At 38.2% G+C, this 24,309-nt stretch overlaps 1 protein-coding gene across 1 annotated transcript in view; it reads left to right on the top strand.

Moving 5' to 3' along the window:
• The window catches only part of LOC309797243 (testis-expressed protein 11-like), an 85,342-nt gene that overhangs the window by 4,676 nt on the left and 56,357 nt on the right, over positions 1-24,309 (top strand). Inside the window, exon 4 of the mRNA XM_082610801.1 lies at positions 7,725-7,797. Within this exon, the coding sequence (XP_082466927.1) occupies positions 7,725-7,797 (73 nt within the window). The remainder of the gene's footprint in view (positions 1-7,724; positions 7,798-24,309) is intronic.

Here is a 24,309-nt window from a genome sequence, read left to right as displayed (position 1 = left end):
TATTCTTTTTTTTTTTTTTAGTTTCTGCTTTATAACAAAGTGAATCAGTTATACATATACATCTGTTTCCATATCCCTTCCCTCTTGCGTCTCCCTCCCTCCCTCCCACCCTCCCTATCCCACCCCTCCAGGAGGTCCGACCTGATCTCCCTGTGCTATGCGGCTGCTTCCCACTAGGTATCTACCTTACGTTTGGTAGTGTATATATGTCCATGCCTCTCTTTCGTTTTGTCACAGCTTACCCTTCCCCCCCCATATCCTCAAGTCCATTCTCAAGTAGGTCTGTGTCTTTATTCCTGTTTTAACCCTAGGTTCTTCATGACATTTTTTTTCTTAAATTCCATATATATGTATTAGCATACAGTATTTGTCTTTCTCTTTCTGACTTCACTCTGTATGACAGACTCTAGGTCTATCCACCTCATTACAAATAGCTCAATTTCGTTTCTTTTTATGGCTGAGTAATATTCCATTGTATATATGTGCCACATCTTTATCCATTCATCCGATGATAGACACTTAGGTTGTTTCCATCTCCGGGCTATTGTAAATAGAGCTGCAATGAACATTTTGGTACATGTCTCTTTTGAATTATGGTTTTCTCAGGGTATATGCCCAGTAGTGGGATTGCTGGGTCATATGGTAGTTCTGTTGAAATATTCTTTATCTTCATCATCTCCCTGTGATCACATGTGGTCCATAGGAGTGTTTTCTCTATTTCTGTTTCCTTTCACACATCCTCTAAGGAAGCACTCATTTACTTCCACAGCTTTGATAGCCATCTGAAATTATTTAGTTGGCTTGTTTTTCGTCTCTCAATTGCATTTGCTTTCTTTGGCCCACATTCTTAAATATTTTGTCATTAACTCAATTTTAACAAGAAGAAGACAGAATTCCTACTTTGGCCTGAATTCCACTCTCAGCTTAAACCTTACCCCTTTTAGGAGATACCAACATCAACATCTTGCTCTCCCATCTACCAGAGTATTCTTTGGTTTGCCTTTAGTTCTTTACCTTCCTTCTTTCAAGCTAAGAAAGTTGTCACCAAGTTGGACCACTAGCATTTTTGTATGGTTTTAAGTTCTAGGTCTCTCTGCTTTTTTCTCTTCCCTAGACAAAGAAAACATCCCAATTTCCCATACCTACCAGCTTCTTTTCTTTCCAGTTGGTATAAAATCCTTCTTGGTGCTTATTCTCTTCCTTCTGTTAATCTGTTCTTTTATGTGATTCTTCACATCTGGAACAAACTCTTAGCAGATCTCTGCCAACATATTTTCTTTCCTTTCTCTTCCTTGTTGAGTTCAACTCGAAAAACATACGAGTACCAAGCACTCTGCTAGGTACTGGGGATAAAGAAGATAAAGTCGTTGTCCTGAGGAGTAAAGGGGCCTCTTTTTAGAAACCTCTCCATTGTAAAAGAAGATGAAAAAACGAATCTACGAGCCTCAGAGCAAAACCAAAACAAACATTTTGCTTCTTAACAAGTAAGGATGTTGTCGAACTCAAGTTCGTATGCCCCACACACAGTGAGGCCAAACAAACTGAAATGTCAGAGTTTGGAGCAGAGAAAGGCTTATTGCAAGGGCCATGCAAGGAGAACGGGTGGCTCATTCTCAAAAGACCCAAACTCCCCAATGGATTTCAGGGAAGAAGTATTTATATGTAAAATTTGGGGGGGAGGTGATGCAGAGTGTGTAACCCTCCTCTGACTGGTTGGTGGTGAGGTAACAGGATGGTGTTCCAGGAATGTCAATCATCAGCCTTCTGGTTCCAACCAGTCTGGGGTCCAAATACTTGTGCTCAGCCTAAAGTTATCATCCTCCACCTGGGCGGGGGCCTTAGTTCCTGTAGAAGAACTCAGAGATATATATCAAACTTTATCCACATCCCCCAAGGAGGAACCAGGACCACCATCCTGCACTATTGGTTTTTTTTTTCTGCATTCCCTCACTCTTCTAATTAGTAACTATTTGAATCTGCCCTTTGGAACTCAGGGAAAGTCTAGGAGGCTGAAAGCCTTTATTCTACAAACAAGAAATGGGGGAATGGAAAGGTTTTTATTCCCCAGGAGGGCCCCACAGGGTCGAGCTCTGTTTCAGTGGTATTCTCAAAATAAGGTCTTTTGCTTTACTAAGAAAACAATAACATCTTGTTTTCACATAGAGGTTTTAACTTTTTAAAAGCTTTCCCTCTTAAGTTGGTAGTCCTGAGTCTGTTAAATTTGTATCTCAGTGAATAGAGATCAAATTGACGTGAGGGAAATTTCACAAACTCTTAAGTATGATCCTTAATTATTTTGTTTGTTTCTAACACTGTTCTTTTTTTCCTGTGTTCTTTCTCTTGCACACACTTATGTTTCCTAAGAACTCTCTAACCTAGTAACCTTTCTATAATCTTCTTTGCTTTTGAAAGGATATCTGTTTAGATAATTGAAGATGTACTTCTGCCTTTCCCCTTGTTAGTCTGGCCCCTATGAGTTAGACCATGGTGCTCTTTCTCTAATGAAGATTTGTTGGATTCTATTATTTACATCTGTTCCTTGTTCTCTAAATCCTCATCAACTGAAGTATTTCCAGATAAGTATATTATGAAGCAATATAGATAGACTGCATAATCCTATCAACTTTGCATCTAGTCTCCTGAGTATGAGCTGGGGAAAGTGAGGGATGCTTTAAAATATATATAGTAATTGTAAGTTACCAAGGAACCACATCTTTTTCCTAGAACAGGACAATTTGTTACTGAAGGGAAAGCTAGGGAAGAGATCTGGTCTTCTGTTAATTACTTATCCTTCATTTCTACTTCTTTGATCTAAGGAAAGAACCAACAGGTTAGGCAAGGTATTGTGTGATCAAAAGATTTGAAAGGTGTGCTTGGGCCAAAGATGAGTAGAGCATGGGGATGCCTGATTTAAAAGTTAGTTACAATATAGCTTTGCTAAATTGACAAGAAAAGGGGTTTCCTGCTGAGGGCAGTTTCCTACAAAGAGCTGCTTACAAAGGTAAGCCCAAAACCTAATGGGGAAAACAACATTAAACCCCAAGGCTTAAAAACAATCCTCCTTGTCTTGGTGCCCCACATTTTGAACCCACTGGGGCTACAGTTGGGCCCCCAAGCCTCTAGACCCCACCTGCATGGCTCTGCCAGGTGCAGTACATGCTGCAGCTCTCACAAGTTAGGGTTCAGGCTGGAATTCCACAAGGTGGCTCTACTGGTCTGGGGTAGAAGGCTCTGTGGGGCATTGCCCTAGTGAGGGCTTTCTGCAGTGGTTCTCCCCTACAGAGGTTCTTTGCCTGGGCCCTGACGGTCTCTGGGGCATCTTTTGAAATTTAGGAGAGGGCAGCAGTGCCCCCCAGCTCTTGCACTCTGAATACTGGGGAGAAAACACCAAGCTGATGCCTTCCAGAGGTTTGCAACCTGTGCCTTCTGGAGGGACAACCACAGCAGCCTGTGCTGCACTTGGGGTGTCCGAGGAGCATGGTGTGGGAATTTGAGGAGCACAGCCCAGGAAATGAGATGGCTCTGGGCCACAGTGGGCCCCTCCTTTGAAATCCTTCTGCCCCGCAGGCCCTTGCACTCTGGGCCCGTGATGGGAGGGCCAGCCCCAAAGATCTCTGATCTGCTGTTGAGGTTATTCTTCCTTTGCCTTGGACAATAGGTCCTGGCTTCTGTTTAGATGGCTGACCAATCTCCCCATTGTCTTGATGAATAGCTCCTAGCTTCTGTTGAGAAGGTTCATCCACAGCGATCTCCTTATCAATTCAGCCACACCCTTGGTGTTCTCTCCCTTTGACGCTTTCTTATTTATTTCAATATTAATGGGCTAAGAATTTTCCACATTTTAAAATTCTGCTTAATTTTTTTTTTTTTTTGGCGGTACGCGGGCCTCTCACTGTTGTGGCCTCTCCCGTTGCGGAGCACAGGCTCTGGACGTGCAGGCTCAGTGGCCATGGCTCACGGGCCCAGCCGCTCCGTGGCATGTGGGATCTTCCTGGACTGAGGCACGAATCCGTGTCCCCTGCATCGGCAGGCGGACTCTCAACCACTGCGCCACTAGGGAAGCCCCTCTGCTTAATTTTTGATTAACAATTCCACCTTTAAATCATTTCTCTCCTCACATTTTACTATAAGCATTCAAGAGAAACCAAGCCACTCTTCAACACTTTGCTTAGAAATTTCTTCAGCCAAATATCAATTTCATCGCTCACAAGTACTACCTTCTATAAAACGCTAGGAACACAAACACAATTCAGCCAAGCTCTTTGCCACTTTATAGCAAGGATGGCCTTTCCTCCTTTCCTCTAGTTTCCAATGTTCCTCATTTCCATCTGAGACCTCATCAGAATGACATTTACTGTCCATATTTCTACCAACATTCAGTTCACAACCACTTAGATATTCTCTAAGAAAACTGAGGCTTTCTCTACAGCTCTCCTCTTCTCTTTCTTGGTCCTCAAGAGAATTTCCCTTAACAGTCCATTCACGGCAATGTAGACTTTCTAGCATGCACCTCCAAACTCTTCCAGACTCTGCCCATTACCCAGTTCCAAAGCTGCTTCCATATTTTTAGGTATTTGTTACAGCAGCACCCCACCAATCAGTACCAATCTTCTGTCTCAGTCCATTCAAGCTGCTATAACAAAACACAATAGACTGGGTAGCTTATAAACAACAGAAATTTATTTCTCACAGTTCTGGATGCTGGAAGTCCCAAGAACAAGGTGCCAGCATGGTTGTGTTCTCTGATGAGGTCTCTCTTCCTCCTTTATAGCTGACACCTTTTTGCTGTGTCCTCCCATGATGGAAAGTGCCAAGGATCTCTTTGGAACCTTCTTATAAAAAGCACAAATCTCATGTATGAGGGCTCCATCCTTATGACTTTAGCATCTCTCAAAGGCCCCACCTGCTAATACCTTCACCTTTGGGGTATGATTTTAACATATGAATTTGGGGGCATACATTCAGACCATAGCATCATAGCTTGAGCAGCATCCCATAAGTATTGGTTTGTTTGTTTTTCTCTTTTCATTCATTGCAAAGTATTTTCTCATTTTCATTCTGATTTCTTCTTTGACCCATTGTTTATTTAGGAATCTATTGTTTAATATCCACATGTTTGTTTCCCAAATTTATTATTATCTTACTGATTTCTAATATTGTTCCACTGTGGACAGAGTACATACTTTGTGTGACTTCAAGTTGGTTTTTTTTTGTGTGTGTGTGTGGTATGTGGGCCTCTCACTGTTGTGGCCTCTCCCGTTGCAGAGCACAGGCTCCAGACCTGCAGGCTCAGCAGCCATGGCTCACGGGCCTAGCCGCTCCGCGGCATGTGGGATCTTCCTGGACCAGGGCATGAACCCGTGTCCCCTGCATCGGCAGGCAGACTCTCAACCACTGCGCCACCAGGGAAGCCCGACTTCAAGTTATTTTACATTTATTTGAAGTCTGTGTTGTGGCGTAACAAATGGTCTGTCCTGGATAAAGTGCCATGTGTGCTTGAGAAAGAATGTATTTTCTTCTTGGGTTGGTGAAATGGTATAAAAAAAAACTATATATAGTTTTATACAGTTGTTTTTTTAAAATGAGAAGAAAGAAGAAATATATATTTACACTTTCTTTTACAGTTACATAATTACCTTTATCAGTACACTTTGTTTTTTCATTTGGATTCAGATTACTATCTGGTGTCACTTGCTTTCAGCCTGAAGAACCTCTCTTAGCATTTTTATAAAATGGTTCTGCTAGCAAAAAGATTCTCTCAGCTTTTTTTAATCTGAGAATTTATTTTGCTTTCAGCTCTGAAAGATAGTTTTGCTGGATATTAGATTCTTGGATGACTGATATTTTATTTCATTACATTGAATATGTTATCCCACTGCCTTTTTAATCAAGATTCTGCATTTCCTGACATTGTCATCATACCTTCCTTCTTTAAGTGTGGTTTCCTTTAGTTGTTTGAACATATTTAGAATAGCTACTTTGAAATCTGCGTCTGCTAAGTTCCAACATTGGACCTTTCCAAAGTCAGTTCCTGTTGCCTACTTTATTCCTGTGTATGGGTCATACTTCTTGTTTCTTTGCATATCTTATAATTTTTTGTTGAAAACTGGACAGTTTGCATAATATGTTGGAACATCTTTGGATACTGATTCCCCCCCCCATCTGGGACTTGCTGTTAATATTTGCTTGTTTATTTGTTTAGTGACTTGGCTGGGCTAGCTCAGTGCAGCCTATTTCCCACAGCTGTATAGTAGTATACACCTTCTGATACTACTTATCAGAGATTACAGTCTTTGCCTTTGCAGTTACCCTGACCCCTCCCCTGAAAAGGGATGAAAGAAGTTTTAGCAGGGTTATTTTTGACTATCTCTTTCTGTGATCTCCCTGTTAAGCTTCTGAATGGGCTTCTTTTATTGGTATCACACACAGATGTAAGTCTTGACTAATTATTAGGTGACTGCTGTGTGTGTGCGTGTGTGTGCGTGCGCACGCATGCACACGCACATGCATGTGAGTGTTTGAAAATGCTCTTTGGCATAAATTGCTCCACAGCCTGATCCAATTAAAGTAAGGCCCCTTTGAAGGGATAGGGAATCTTCTTAGCTTTCTCTTCCCCTGGTTCTCTCTGTAAACTTCTAGCTGGTCTACTGTTTAGCTTGTCGATATCATTAGTTACCAGCCTCCTCTTAATTGCCCACACCAAAATCTCCACGTTTTTTTATAGTGCCCTTAGACTCGAACTCCTCAAGTTCTATTTCAATAAAAGTCAGTCTCCTTAGGGTGACTACAGAGCTCACTCTTCTAATGACCTTCCTCTCCTCCTGAGCAGAAACTCTATACCACTGCTTTGAAACTAGAGGCAGGGACAGTGACCCATTTGTATCAGAGTGACAATACATCTCTATGAGTCAGGGCTAGGCAAAAGTCGTAGTCCCTAGCATTCTTGGCTTGCCTCTTCCAGCATGGAAACTCTATCTTATAAGCAAGCTGAGGTGAGGGCAACTGAGACCCAGTAGTCTCAATTTGCAATGTCTCGTATGGGGACTGGGTAGAAGAAGAGAGCTCAAGTCTTCTCAGTTGTGCTTGTTTATAATAGAACTCATGCAATACAGATCTTGGGGAGGGGGATGAGAGATACTGGCAGCATGCCCATTCTGGTCATCCCTAGCCTGGAAACTAAAGATAGAGTGAGCCCCATCTTCTTGGCCACACCCACCTAAAGTGCACTTACATCACACTGAGCTTGGGGGAGAGTGAGCAGATCATGGCTCAACTGCTACAGGTACTCACTGTTCTTACTGAGACTTAGTAGATTTCCTGGAATAGATGTTTCCCCGTTTGCTATATGCCCCCAGGGCAATTTCCTGAGACTTTACATGATTGTGTTTTAAAATTTTCACCAGTTATGGTAATTTTGCTGGTGAGAGGATCCATGGCTCTCCTCATACCACCATTCTGGAAGTGCTTCTCTTCTATCCGAGGTTATTAAAGAAATTGATAATGTTCAAGATTTTCTATATAATCCTCATTTTCCTGGAACATTAAGGAAAAGTAAAAAAATATAGAGAGAGGCTAATATTTATATATAAATTCCAAATATTCAGTTTATACTTTCATTTTTCTATAGTTTTACTTTTAACTGTTTTTAGTGAAAATGATATTTTTATTTGCTTAAAGTTTGGTTTTGTTGAGACTAATTTTCTCATGGCTTTCTTACCAAATAGGCCATGTTACTGAATCGTGCACTTGATCAGATCCATAAATGCAGAGACATCTGGAATCTCGTGAAAGAAACAGGTACAGTGGGACTGGGAGTTTGGTAACACAGTTATAAAAGGGGTTTCAAATCTTAATAACCTAGTCTTTATCACCAGAAATTTGTCCCACTGCAATACTTGATAACCAGTCAAATGATTCTTTAAGAGCTAGCTTTTCCCCATGGTATGTCTGTATTTTGACTCTTTGATATACTACTTAGAGTAAGAACATTTTTTACCTTGATTTTTATTGAAGTATAGTATTGAGTATAAAAATAGGACCATAATTGTTCAACATGACTTTATTGCTCCTAGGTCACAAGATTTGATGTCATAACATTTTGTTATGAAATAATCAAAATAATAGTAAACCTTTTGAAGTTACATAGTAGCTTGCTACTGTTTCCTGATTAAGAATGGTATTATTAGATAGACTTTTTTGTGTCCATCTGTTTCTGTTTTAGTTAGAATTTTTAAAGAAATCAGTAGATATTGAATTGAATTACATGCCTTTTAAGCTTCTATAGAGATAATCATATGGTTTTTCTCTTTTGAAGTATTAATATATTGAATTATAATAATAATATATTTCCTAAAATTGAGTCATTGTTGCATTTCTGGAATAACCCCTATTTGGTCATGGTGTATTATTATTTTTTAAAAGGCTGATGAATTTGGTTTCCTAATATTTAGAAATTATTGGTCTGTCATTTTGTGTGTGTTCATGCATGATATCTTTGATGGATTTTGATATCAAACTATAGGAATTATAAGGAAAAACATAAACACATAAAATTTAGCTCACCTCTCTCAATCTATGGCAGGAATTTAAAAGAATACAAACAATAAAAAGAAAGGATAGAGAATACCTAAATAACGTTCTTAGTATGGAAGATGTAATAGAAATGTACTCTATAGCCTGAAAACATACTTTATAGCCTGAGAATAGAAAACTCATTTTCTCTTCATGTGCCCTTTGAACATTTACAAAATTGATCACAAGAAAAACTTGAATAAAAAAAAGAAAACATGAATAAATTCTAAGACAGAAATAAAACAGACAACATTATCTGATCACAATGCAGTAAAACTAGAAATTAATAATGGAATCAGGAAACAAAACCCTTGACCAGTTGGACATTTTAAACAACAGTAATAATGGAAAATCCAGAAAATCATGATAACAAGAATACCTCATAACAGAATCTGAATTGCTAAAGCAGTGCTCAGCGTGAAATTCATACCTTCAGTGCCTTTTATTTACAATGTATATCAGAATGCTAGCTGTCTAATGAAGAATCAATTTCTTCTTTCTAGGAACACAGCTAGACTCTTATCTATCTATCTATCTATCTATCTATATCTATCTATCATCTATCTATCTATGTCATTAGAGACTTGCAAATTTAAACAACAATGAAATGCCACTACACACCTGTTACAATGGAAAAATTTAAAACACTGAAAACACCAAATGCTGGTAAGTATGTGCAGCAACAGGGATGCTCATTCATTGCTGACAGGAATGCAAAATGGTTTAGCCACGTTGAAAGACAGCTTGGCAATTTCTTACAAAACTAAGCGTACTCTTGCTATACAGTCCAGCAGCTGTGCTCCCTGGTATTTACTCAAATAAATTGAAAACTTATGTCCATGAAAAGACCTGCACGTGGATGTTTATAGCAGCTTTATTCACAATTGCTAAAATTTGGAAGCAACCAAGATATCCTTCAGTAGGTGAATGGATAAACTGTTGAATGTCCAAACAATGAAATATTATTCAGGGTTAAGAAGAAATGAACTATTAAGCCATGAAAAGACATGAAGGAAACTTAAATGCACATTACTAAGTGAAGGAAGCCAATCTGAAAACGCCACATACTATATGATTCCAACTATATGACATTCCAGAAAAGACAAAACTATGGAGACAATAAAAGGGTCATTGGTTGCCAAGGGTGAGTTGTGGAAGGAGGGTTGAATACATAGAACACAGAAAATTTTTAGGGCAGTGAAACTATTATGTACGATACTACAATGGTGGATACATGTTATTATACATTTGTCAAAATCCATAGAATGTACAACACCAAGAGTGAATCCTAATGTAACCTATGGAATTTGGGTAAAAATGATATGTCACTGTAGATTCATTGATTGTAGCAAATGTACCACTATGGTACAGGATGTCAATAGTGGGGGAGGTTGTATGCAGTGGGGGATAGGGTATATATGGGAACACTCAGTACTTTCCACTCAATTTTGCTGTGAACCTAAAACTGCTTTGAAGAATGGCTATCATCGGTGCTCCTTCCTGCACCAGGAGAAAAGCATGCCCCTGTGCCGATGCTCTTCCACCTGAGCCCTGGAAATGAAAAGCACATGAATCAAACCTAAATTCCACTGCAGCCAACCCACAGACCAACCTGGGAGAAATTAATCTTTGCTGTTGGGTGATTTAAAAGGCGATAAAGAACTTTAAGCTGCAAAAGCCATGTGGAGGACAGGCTCTTGGTGCTCCAGCCAGGTGTCAGGGCTGTGCCACTGAGGTGGGACAGCCAAGTTCAGGACACTGGTCCACAAGAGACCTCCCGGCTCCACATAACATCAAACGGCGAAAATCTCCCAGAGATCTCCATCTCAGCGCCAAGACCCAGCTCCACTCAACGACCATCAAGCTACAGTGCTGGACACCCTATGCCAAACAACTAGCAAGACAGGAACACAACCCCACCCATTAGCAGAGAGGCTGCCTAAAACCATAACAAGGCCACAGACACCCCCAAACACACCACCAAACGTGGACCTGCCCACCAGAAAGACAAGATCCAGCGTCATCCACCAGAACACAGGCACTAGTCCCCTCCACCAGGAAGCCTACACAACCCACTGAACCAACCTTAGCCACTGGGGACAGTCACCAAAAACAATGGGAACTAAGAACCTGCAGCCTGTGAAAAGGAGACCCCAAACAGAGTAAGTTAAGCAAAATGAGAAGACACAGAAACACACAGCAGATGAAGGAGCAAAGCAAAAACCTACCAGACCTAACAAATGAAAACGAAATAGGCAGTCTACCTGAAAAAGAATTCAGAATAATGGTAGTAAAGATCCAAAATCTTGGAAATAGAATGGAGAAAATACAAGAAACGTTTAACAAGGACCTAGAAGAACTAAAGAGCAAACAAACAGTGATGAACAACACAATAAATGAAATTTACAATTCTCTAGAAGGGATCAATAGCAGAATAACTAAGGCAGGAGAACGGATAAGTGACCTGGGAGATAAAATAATGGAAAAAACTGCAGAGCAGAATAAAGAAAAAAGAATGAAAAGAATTGAGGACAGTCTCAGAGAACTCTGGGACAACATTGAATGCACCAACATTCGAATGACAGGGGTCCAAGAAGAAGAAGAGAAAAAGAAAGGGACTGAGAAAATATTTGAAGAGATTATAGTTGAAAACTTCCCTAATATGGAAAAGGAAATAGTTAATCAAGTCCAGGAAGCACAGAGAGTACCGTATAGGATAAATCCAAGGAGAAACTCGCCAAGACACATATTAATCAAACTATCAAAAATTAAATACAAAGAACAAACATTAAAAGCAGCAAGGGAAAAATAACACATAACACATAAGGGAATCCCCATAAGGTTAACAGCTGAACTTTCAGCAGAAACTCTGCAAGCCAGAAGGGAGTGGCAGGACATATTTAAAGTGATGAAAGGGAAAAACCTACACCAAGATTACTCTACCCAGCAAGGATCTCATTCAGCTCTGACAGAGAAATTAAAACCTTTACAGACAAGCAAAAGCTGAGAGAATTCAACACCACCAAACCAGCTTTACAAAAAATGCTAAAGGAACTTCTCTGGGCAGGAAACACCAGAGAAGGAAAAGACCTACAATAACAAACCCAAAACAATTAAGAAGATGGTAATAGGAACATACATAGAGATAATTACCTTAAATGTAAATGGATTAAATGCTCCAATGAAAAGACATAGACTGTCTGAATGGATACAAAAACAAGACCTGTATATATGCTGTCTACAAGAGACCCACTTCAGACGTCGGGACGCATACAGACTGAAAGTAAGGGGATGGAAAATGATATTCCATACAAATGGAAATCAAAATAATGCTGGAGTAGCTGTTCTCATATCAGACAAAATAGACTGTAAAACAAAGACTATTACAAGAGACAAAGAAGGATACTACATAATGATCAAGCGATCAATCTAAGAAGAAGATATAACAATTGTAAATATTTATGCACCCAACATAGGAGCACCTCAATATATAAGGCAAACACTAACAGCCATAAAAGGGGAAATCGACAGTAACACCATCCTAGTAGGGGACTTTAACACCCCCTTTTCACCAATGGACAGATCATGCAAAATGAAAATAAATAAGGAAACACAAGCTTTAAATGATACATTAAACAAGATGGACTTAATTGATATTTATAGGACATTCCATCCAAAACCTACAGAATACACATTCTTCTCAAGTGCTCATGGAACATTCTCCAGGATAGATCATATCTTGGGTCACAAATCAAGCCTTGGTAAATTTAAGAAAATTGAAATTGTTTCAAGTATCTTTTCTGACCACAGCGCTATGAGACTAGGTATCAATTACAGGAAAAAATCTGTAAGAAATACAAACACATGGAGGCTGAACAACACACTACTTAATAACGAACAGATCACTGAAGAAATCAAAGAGGATATCAAAAAATACCTAGAAACAAATGACAATGAAAACACGATGACCCAAAACCTATGGGATGCAGCAAAAGCATTTCTAAGAGGGAAGTTTATAGTAATACAATCCTACCTTAAGAAACAAGAAACATCTCAAATAAACAACCTAACCTTACACCTAAAGCAATTACAGAAAGAAGAACAGGAAAACCCCAGAGTTAGCAGAAGGAAATAAATCATAAAGATCAGATCAGAAATAAATTGAAAAGAAATGAAGGAAACGGTAGCAAAGATCAATAAAACTAAAAGCTGGTTCTTTGAGAAGATAAACAGTATTGATAAACCATTAGCCAGACTTATCAAGAAAAAACGGGAGAAGACTCAAATCAATAGAATTACAAATGAAGAAGAAGTAACAACTGACCCTGCAGAAATACAAAGGATTATGAGAGATTACTACAAGGAGCTCTATGCCAATAAAATGGACAACCTGGAAGAAATGTACAAATTCTTAGAAATGCACAACCTTCCGTGACTGAACCAGGAAGAAGTAGAAAATATGAATAGACCAATCACAAGCACTGCAATTGAAACTGTGATTCAAAATCTTCCAACAGGGGGCTTCCCTGGGGGTGCAGTGGTTGAGAATCTGCCTGCCAATGCACGGGACACGGGTTCGAGCCCTGGTCTGGGAAGATCCCACATGCCGCGGAACAGCTGGGCCGGTGAGCCACAGCTACTGAGCCTGCGTATCTGGAGCCTGTGCTCCACAACAAGAGAGGCCGCGATAGTGAGAGGCCCACGCACCACGATGTAGAGTGGCCCCCGCTCGCTGCAACTAGAGAAAGCCCTCGCACAGAAACGACCCAACACAGCCAAAAAAAATAAATAATTAATTTTAAAAAATCTTCCAACAAACAAAAGCACAGGACCAGCTGGCTTCACAGGTGAATTCTATAAAACATTTAGAGAAGACCTAGCACCTATCCTTTTCAAACTCTTCCAAAATATAGCAGAGGGAGGAACACTCCCAAACTCCTTCTATGAGGCCACCATCAGTATGATACCAAACCAGACAAAGATATCACAAAGAAAGAAAACTACAGGCCAGTATCCCTGATGAACATAGATGCAAAATCCTCAGCAAAATACTAGCAAACAGAATCCAGCAACACATTAAAAGGATCATACACTATGATCATGTGGGGTTTATCCCAGGAATGCAAGGCTTCTTCAATATATGCAAATCAGTCAACGTGATACACCATATTAACAGACTGAAGGAGAAAAAACATATGATCATCTCAATAGATGCACAGAAAGCTTTTGACAAAACTCAACACCTATTTATGATAAAAACCCTCCAGAATATAGGCATAGAGGGAACTTTCCTCAACATAATAAAGGCCATATATGACAAACCCACAGCCAACATCATCCTAAATGGTGAAAAACTGAAACCATTTCCACTAAGTTCAGGAACAAGACAAGGTTGCCCACTCTCACCACTGTTATTCAACATAGTTTTGGAAGTTTTAGCCACAGCAATCAGAGAAGAAAAAGAAATAAAAGGAATCTCAATTGGAAAAGAAGTAAAGCTGTCACTGTTTGTAGATGACATGATACTATACATAGAGAATCCTAAAGATGCTACCAGAAAACTACTAGAGCTAATCAATGAATTTGGTAAAGGAGCAGGATACCAAATTAACGCACAGAAATCTTTTGCATTCCTATACACTGAAGATGAAATATCTGAAAGTGAAATTAAGAAAACACTCCCATTTACCATTGCAACAAAGAGAATAAAATACCTAGGAATAAACCTACATAAGGAGACAAAAGACCTGTATGTAGAAAATTATAAGACACTGATGTAAGAAATTAAAGATGATACAAATAGATGGAGAGATATACCATGTTCTTGGGTAGGAAGAACCAACATTGTGAGAATGACTCTAAGCAATGTACATATTCAGTGCAATCCCTATCAAACTACCACTTGCATTTTTCACAGAAGTAGAACAAAAAATTTCACAATTTGTATGGAAACACAAAAGACCCCGAATAGCCAAAGCCATCTAGAGAAAGTAAAACGGAGCTGGAGGTATCAGGCTTCCTGACTTCAGACTACAAAGCTACAGTAATCAAGACAGTATGGTACTGGCACAAAAACAGAAATATAGATCAATGGAACAGGATAGAAAGCCCAGAGATAAACCCACGCACATATGGTCACCTTATCTTTGATAAATGAGGCAAGAATATACAGTGGGGAAAAGACAGCCTCTTCAATAAGTGGTGCTGGGAAAACTGGGCAGCTACATGTAAACGAATGAAATTAGAACATTCCCTAACACCATACACAAAAATAAACTCAAAATGGATTAAAGACCTAAATGTAAGCCAGACACCATCAGACTCTTAGAGGAAAACATAGGCAGAACACTATGACATAAATCACAGCAAGATCCTTTTTGACCCACCTCCTCGAGAAATGGAAATAAAAACAAAAATAAACAAATGGGACCTAATGAAACTTCAAAGCTTTTGCACAGCAAAGGAAACTGTAAACAAGACCAAAAGACAACCCTCAGAATGGGAGAAAATATTTGCAAATGAAGCAACTGACAAAGGATTAATCTCCAAAATTTACAAGCAGCTCATGCAGCTCAATATTAAAAAAAAAAAAAAACCCAATCCAAAACTGGGCAGAAGACCTTAACAGACATTTCTCCAAAGAAGATATACAGATTGCCAACAGACACATGAAAGAATGCTCACCGTCATTAATCATTAGAGAAATGCAAATCAAAACTACAGTGAGATATCATCTCACACTGGTCAGAATGGCCATCATCAAAAAATCTAGAAACAGTAAATGCTGGAGAGGGTGTGGAGAAAAGGAAACCCTCTTGCACTCTTGGTGGGAATGTAAATTGATACAGCCGCTATGGAGAACAGTATGGACATTCCTTAAAAAACTAAAAATAGAACTAGCAATCCCACTACTGGGCATATGCCCTGAGAAAACCATAATTCAAAAAGAGTCGTGTACCAAAATGTTCACTGCAGCTCTACTTACGATAGCCAGGACATGGAAGCAACCTAAGTGTCCTTCGACAGATGAATGGATAAAGGAGATGTGCCACATATATACAATGGAATATTACGCAGCCATAAAAAGGAATGAAACTGAGTTATTTGTAGTGAGGTGGGTGAGACCTAGAGACTGTCATTCAGAGTGAAGTAAGTCAGAAAGAGAAAAACAAATACCGTATGCTAACACATATATATGGAATCTAAAAAAAAAATGATCATGAGGAACCTAGGGGCAAGACGGGAATAAAGATGCAGACCTACTAGAGAATTAACTTGAGGATACAGGGGGGGAAAGGTAAGCTGGGACAAAGTGAGAGAGTGGCATGGACATATATACACTACCAAATGTAAAATAGATAGCTAGTGGGAAGCAGCCGTATAGCACACGGAGATCAGCTCGGTGGTTTGTGCCCACCTAGAGGAGTCGGTTAGGGAGGGTGTGAGGGAGGGAGATGCAAGAGGGAAGAGGTATGGGAACATATGTATATGTATAACTGATTCACTTTGTTATAAAGCAGAAACTAACACACCATTGTAAAGCAATTATACTCCAGTAAAGATGTTTAAAAAAAAAAAAGAATGGCTATTATCAAAAAGGCAAGGGAGAGGGCTTCCCTGGTGGTGTAGTGATTGAGAATCTGCCTGCCGATGCAGGGGACACGGGTTTGAGCCCTGGTCCGTGAAGATCCTACGTGCCGCAGAGCAACTAAGCCCGCAAGCCACAACTACTGAAGCCCGCATGCCTAGAGCCTGTCTAACGCAACTGGAGAAGCCACCACAATGAGAAGCCCACGCACCGCAAGAAAGAGTAGCCCGTGCTCTCAGCAAGTAGAGAAAAGCCTGCATGCAGCAACGAAGTCCCAACACCTCCAAAAATTAATTAATTAAAAAACTAAAAAGGCAAGGGAGGATGTGGAGAAAAGGGAATCCTTGTGCACTGTTGATGCGACTGTAAATTGGTACAGCTACTATGGAAAACAATGTGGAGGTTCCTCAGAAAATTAAAAATAGAACCACCATATGATCCAGAAATCCCGCTACTGAGTATATATCCGAAGGAAATGAAATCACAATTGCAAAGAGATAGCTGCAGCACCATGTTCACTGCAGCATTATTCACAATAGTCAAGACGTGGAAATAGTCTAAGTATCCGTTGAAGGATGAATGGATAAAGAAAATGTGACATACATACATATATATATGTATGTCTGTATGTACTATTATGTACAGCTCCAAGGATGATGGGTTGTAAAATGCTATTAAATATGGATTTTATTTTAGTGTAAAAAATAAATCTATTAATTAAAAAACAAACAAATGTGGTAGCAGAAAAGACTATAATAGGAAATTTCTTAGTGTTGGCGATTCTTAGTTTTTCTGGAATATAGTATGTTTTTCCAATTTGTAAATTCAAGAGTTCCTCTTTTTCTAGAGATTTTTCTAGAACTGTTTTTAAACATTTGGTTTTATTTTTTTCAATTTTCTTCTTCAAGAACTTTAGGTATGTTTTGGATCTCCTTTGCTTGTTTCCAAATCTACCATCTTCTCTCTTTTTAGAGTTTTAATTTCCGTTCTCATTTTTTGAACACGTTAAAGATTTAAGTCGTTAATTAATAAAGGAACCAGTAAGATGTTACAGCTGTTTCAAAAGATGAGTAAAACACACACACACACACACACACACACACACACACAGGCAATTAGGAAATGGATTTACAAGTATATTCAAAACTGAATTGCCCTTAGGTGTGTGTGAATGTGCATGGGTATGTTATCCTTTGCTATTCCAAAGCTAGGATACAAAGGCCAAGAAACTCTCTCCACCAGATTTACCTGTAGTACTTATAAATGTGAGGAAAATCATCTTTTTTCAAGGTCCTTCAAATTTATTAAGGCTCCTGGCCTTGTGGAAAGTGAACTTTTTTATCACATTTAGACTGGGAACCCTCCCTATAAGTCAGGTACCAGGACAATTCCCTGAGAGGACTTGTAGGCATTTACTCCATACAGCTGAGGTAAGATCAACCTTATTCCTTAAAAGTATCTTATCATACCTGGTTAAGTGGCTATCTTTCTTAAATATGGATAGTTCATGCAAGGCCTTTGTTGCACAATGAGTCCATGTATATCCTGGTTTAAAAAGTGGAAAATTTTTACAAAGCCAATGCAAATAACTATATTACCATGAAAAATAAGGAGACTTAGGAACAGTTTCTGAATTCATAACGGAGGGGTAGGATGGGGAGGAGGTAAGTGAGAATCATATCATTTTAAAATATTTTAATTTAGTTTACAGAAGCAGCATCTACTAAATTGTTTTGAGTTACAAATAACTTACAAAGAAAAAGGACTGTCTCGTAAATTCAGAAAACAGAACATTAAAACATAATCAATGATATTCCAAATAAATAACCACAATAAAATTTCCCTCATCAGTTTATTCAGTCCTATATCATTAGTGCTACATCTTTGGTTAGTAGTCTGCTTTCATGAAGCTGTATGCTTCTAAACTTAAAAAAAAAAAAAAAAGCCCTGGAAATCCTCACTAAGTATACTGGTCTCAAAATTGTCTATGCAGTGCTAACTTAGAAACATGTACCTGAGAGTCTATTCTGATATATCAGTAGTTTGAAAAACCTGGTGCAGTCCTTTTCTGTGAGTCTCTGAGCCGTTTGTTGGAGACACAGACCCTGGCCTGTAACTTATAGCAGTCTTCAAGCCAGCAATAGAGTAAAACAAAAACTGTATACTACAGAGAGTTAATAGCGGTGGTTAATTTAGGAAGTAACCAATAATATCAGAATGGAGGAAGGCAAACTTCTCTATTGGGGTACAGTACCTAACTATTTCATAAGAGTTTTTATTGTAAAAAGTATGTAACATAAATTTGCCGTGTTGACCATTTTTACATACACAAATTCAGTGGCATTAATTACATTCACAGTGTTGTGCAACCATTAGTGCTACTTATTTCCAAAACGTTTTCATCACCCCAAACAGAAGCTCTGTACCCATGAAAAAATACCTCCCTATTCCCCCTTCTCCCAGCCCCTGTAACCTCTAATGTTCTTTATGTCTGTATGATTTTGCCTATTCTAGATATTTCATTTAAGGGCAATCATATGATATTTATACTTTTGAGACTGGCTTATTTCACTTAGCATAATGTTTTTAAGGTTCACCCATGTTGTGACATATTAGTACTTCATTCCTTTTTATGCCTGAATAATATTCTATTGTATGGATATACCATATTTTGTTTATCAGTTCATCCGTTGACAGACTCTTGGGTTGTTATCACCTTTTAGCTATTATGAATAATGCTGCTATGAGCATTGGTGTACAAATATACAAAGCAAATATCTGTTTGAGTCCCTGCTATCAAGCTTTTGGATCTATATCTAGGAGTGGAATTGCTGGGTCATATGATAATTCTACATTTAGCTTTTTGCAGAACTGCCAAACTGTTTTCCATAGCACTACACCATTTTACATTCCCACAAGCACTGAATGAAATTTCTAATTTCTCCACCTCCTTGTAGCCATCCTAGTGAGTATGAAGTGGTATCCCATGGTTTTATTTGCATTTTCCTAATGACTAATGATGTTGAGTGTCTTTTCATGTGTTTATTGTCCATTTATATATCTTCTTTGGGAAAAAAAGACTTGTCTGTCAAGTCCTTTGCCCATTTAATTGGGTTAGCTGTCTTTTTACTGTTGCTTGTATTAAGCCTAAAAAAGAAAAACCTAAAGTTTCTTCCCCCTCCTGTGTTTTTCTTTCCTGTGTATCTCCTTTACCTTCACAGAGAACACTTCTGGTCACCAAACGTGTGGAGATTTTCCCCCACACGAAGCAATTTTCTGTGACACCAGCTGAGTGTGCTGCAATTTACCTGGGCTTCTGACAAATGGCTATAGGTCAGAGATCCCAACAGCTCTCGCCTTGGGTTCAATTAATTTGCTAGAGAGGCTCATGGAGCTCAAGGAAACATTTACTTATGGTTACCAGTTTATTATAAACGGAGGTGATAAAGGATACAGATGAACATCCAGATGGAAGAGATGAGTAGGGCAAGATTTGTGAGAAGGGATGCAGATCTTCCATGCCCTCTCCAGACATGCCACTTTCCCAGCACCTTCATGACTTCATCAACCCGGAAGCTCTCTGTACCCTGTACTTTGGGGATTTTTATGGATGCTTCATTACGTAGGCATGACTAATCATTAACTCCGTTTTCAGCCCTTATCCCTTCTTAAGAGAGTGGGGGACTGGGCTTAAAATTTCAAGCTTATAATCATGGCTTGGTCTTTCCAGTGACTAGTCCTCATCCAGGAGCCCACGCAGAGTCACCTCACTAGAACAAAAGATACTCCTATCACCCAGGAAATTACAAGGGTTTCAGGAGCTATGTATCAGGAACAACGATCAAAGACCAATATTAGAACAAGAGATGCCTCTAGTGTTCTTATCACTTGGGAAATTATAGGAGTTTTAGGAGCTCTGTACCAGGAACAAGAGGCAGAGACCAATATATATATTTTCTGTTATCTCACAAAACCCTTATCAGGTACATCATTTGCAAGTATTTTCTCCTATTCTGTAGGTTGTCTTTTCACTTTCTTGATAATGTCCTTTGATGCACAACAGATTTTAATTTTGATGAAGTCCAGTTTATCCACCTTTTCTTTTGTTGCTCATGATTTTAGTGTCATATTTAAGAATCTATTGCCAAATCCAAGGTCCTGAAGATTTGCCCCTATATTTTCTTCTAAGAGCTTTATAGTTTTAGCTCTTATATTTAGGTCATTGGTCCATTTTGAGTTAATTTTTGTATATGGTATGAGGTAAACATCCAGCGTCATTCTTTTGTGTGTGGAAATCCATTTGCCCAAGCAGTATTTTTTTGAAGAGACTTCTTTTCCTCGTTGAGGAGTATTGACACTCTTGTTGAAAATCAGTTGGCCATAGATGTTTATTTCTGGATTCTCAGTTCTGTTTTATTCATCTGTATGTTTGTCCTTAAGGCAGTACCACACTGCTCTGATTACTGTTGCTTTGCTGTAAGTTTTGAAATAGGGAAGTGTGACTCCTCCAACTTTGTTCTTCTTTTTTGAGATTATGTTGACTTTTGGGGGCCCTTACAATTCCATATGAATTTGAGGATTGGCTTTTCTATTTCTGCAAAAAAGGCTGTCAGAATTTGGTAGGTATTGCTTAAGGTAGTTTTGATATCTTACCAATATTAAGTCTTCCAATCCATGAACATGGGATGCCTTTCCATTATTTAGGTCTTGTTTAGTTTCTTTCATCAATGTTTTATAATTATCAGTATATAAGTCTTTCACCTCCTTGGCCAAATTTACTCCTAGGTATTTTATTCTTTTGGATGCTATTGTAAATGGAATTGTTTCCTTAATTTCCTTTTTGGGTTGTTCATTGCTGGTGTATGGAAACACAGCTGATTTTTGCATGTTGCTCTTGTACACTGCAACTTTGTTGAATTCATACATTTCTTGTGGATTCATTGGGATTTATATCTATATGTATATCTATATATATATATATAGATATATAGATATATATATGATCATCTCATCTGTCATCACCAATAGTTTTATTTCTTCCTTTTTAATGTGGATGCCTTTTATTCCTTTTTCTTGCCTGATTTCTCTGGCTAGAACTTCCAGTACAATAGCAGCAGTGAACACAGGCATCCTTTTTTTGTTCCTGATTTTAGGAAGAAAGCTTTCAATCTTTCTCCATTGATTATGTTACCTGTGAGTTTTTGTAAATATCCTGTATCAGGCTGAGTATATTCCCTTCTATTCCTAGTTTTCTGAGTGTTATTTTTCTTTATCATGAAAACATCTTGGATTTTATCAAATGATTTTTCTGCATCAATTGAGATGATCACATGGGGTTTTTTCTTTTGTTCTATTAATGATATATTAATATATCATCGATTGATTTGCTTATGCTGAACCAATCTTGCATTCCTAGGTTAAATCCCACCTGGTCACAGTGTATAATCTTTTCATATGTTGTAGGATTTGGCTTACTAGTAGTTTGTTGAGGAGTTTTGAATCATTACTCATATAGTATATTGGTCTGTAATGTTCTTTCCTTATGATATCTTAAATTGGCTTGCTGCCAGAGTAATGCTGGCTTCATAGAATGAGTTGGGAAATATTCCCTACTCTTCAGTTTTTTGGAAGAATTTGAAAAATGTTGGTGTTAATTCTTTAAGTGTTTGATAGAATTCATCACTAAAGCCTTGTCATCCTGGACTTTTTTATTAGGAGGGTTTTGGTTACTGATTCTCTTTTAATTTTTTTAGGTCTGTTGAGATTTTCTGTTTCTTAAGTCAGTTTAAGTAATGTGTGTGCTTCTAGGAATTTGTTGTTTCATCTAGGAAATCTAATTTGTTGGCATACAATAGTTCATAGTAATCCTTTTTATTTCTGTAAGGTCAGTAGTGATATCCCCTCTTTTGAATTACAAGAATCTGATTCTAGTAATGAGTCTTCCCTCTTTTATTGTCAGTGTAGCTAAAGGTTTATCAATTTTGTTAATCTCTTCAAATTCTTGGTTTCATTGATTCTTTCTATTGTTTTTCTATTCTCTATTTCATTTTTCTCCGCTCTTTATTATTTCCCTCCTCTAGTAGCTTTGAGTTTATTTTGCTCTTGTTTTTCTAGTTTCTCAAGGTTTACAGTTATGTTCTTGCTTTAAATTTTTTCTTTTTTAAAAAAAAAGTATATTTTATTTTATTTTATTTTATTTGGCTGTGCTGCATGGCATGTGGGATTTTGGTTCCCTGACCAGGGATTGAACCCATGCCCCCTGCATTGGAAGCATAGAGTCTTAACCACTGGACCACCAGGGAAGTCCCTCCTCCTCTTTTTTTTTTTTTTTGTGTGTGTGCTGTACGCAGGCCTCTCACTGCTGTGGCCTCTCCCGTTGTGGAGCACAGGCTCCGGACACGCAGGCTCAGCGGCCATGGCTCATGGGCCCAGCTGCTCCGCGGCATGTGGGATCTTCCCGGACCGGGGCACGAGCCTGCATCCCCTGCATCGACAGGCGGACTCTCAACCACTGCGCCACAGGGAAGCCCCCTCCAATTTTTTTATGTAGGTAATTACAGCTATAAACTTCCCTCTGAGTACTGCCTTCATTGCATCCCATAAATTTCGGTGTGTCGTGTTTTTGTTTTCTTCCATCTCTAGGTATTTTCTAACTTCTCTTGTGATTCTTTTCTTTGACCCATTGGTTATTGCTTAATTTCCACATACTTCTGAATCTTCCAGTTTTATTTCTGTTGTAGATTTCTAGCTTCATTCCATTATGGTCAGAGAATATACTCTATTTCAGTCTTATTAAATTTATTGAGACTTGTTTTGTAGCCAAACATATGGTCTCTACTGGAGAATATTCCATGAGCACTTGAGCATAAAGTGTTTTCTGGTGTTGTTGGATGGAGTATTCTACATAATGTCTGTTAGGTTTAATTGGTTTATAGTGTTGTTGGCATCCTCTGTTTCCTTGTTGATCCTCTATCTAGATATTCTATCCATTATTGAAAATGATTCATAAGTGTTTCTCTTGAAGGTAAAAATACACTAGGAACAGAGAAGACTGTCAGAAATCTCCAGGAACTGCTCATAAAGTATAAAATATTTGAAATTTTTATATTAATAATGTTTTACCTATAAAAATTTAACATAGAGAAAGCTGAGTATCTGTTCTGATTTTGCAGCTCTTCTCATGCAACTCTTACAATAGTAACCCATCATACAAACCTAATTACTTCTTATATTTCTCTCTTTATGAGGAGAAAGAATAAATCTTTGCAGTTTTCCAGGGGCCCTTTTGAAAATCTCAAAGATAATTTTAGCTTTAAAAGATAACCTGAAAACTTTATTTTATATCTTCTATATATGGGATGCAACTTTTCAGAAGGCAAAATCAAGAGTTATTAGAGGCAGTTTGGGTGCTTGATTAAAATAGGATCATGGGTGCCTGAAAAACAGTACTTGGTTACCTGTTCAAGCAAAATGACAATAAAACGTTTACAAATAAGCATAGGAAGTAACACAATTCTAAAGAACTTTAGCTCTTCAATAAATGAGGAAACTTTGTTCTTTGTTTGTTTGCCATTAAATGATCAAGAGTAAAGACATAACAAATACAATAAAGATCACAAAATTATTCTGATAAAACACAGAATCTACTCTCTAGGCAGATTACATACAAGGTAAAGAACAGCCTTTCATATTGTAAGTGAAACCATTAATTAGTAAACTAAGGAAGCAAGCCCATCAAAAAATCAAGATAACTTTGCTCCATTTTAATACATTACAGAGCTTTATTTCAGACTCAGGTTTATACCAGGGCAAATAAAATTTACTTTCCAGGTTTGTCCTTCATTATGCGCTTTTATATTCTGGAACAAACTGACAACCTTTTAGAGGATCTGCCTAGTCAAAACTATTTTTATGATAATACTAAGACATAGTTTTCCAGAGGCTACATGATGTGTGATATTGTAATAGATTAGATGCAGAAGCAGATACAAGAATCTAGCTATTTCTATTAAGTCAGGCATTAAGGAGCTTTGCAAAACTGTGAAACAATCTTCTCATTCATTTTTAAAATATAATTACTTTTTAATTGACATTAACATGCAGTGGGTTCATCTAAATTCAATCAGGAAATAAATTTAAATTTTCTGTTT

This window comes from Mesoplodon mirus (genome assembly GCF_964341445.2).
Source record: "Mesoplodon mirus genome assembly, chromosome: X".
Taxonomy (NCBI): domain Eukaryota; kingdom Metazoa; phylum Chordata; class Mammalia; order Artiodactyla; family Ziphiidae; genus Mesoplodon; species Mesoplodon mirus.
This window is presented reverse-complemented; position numbering and strand designations above follow the sequence as displayed.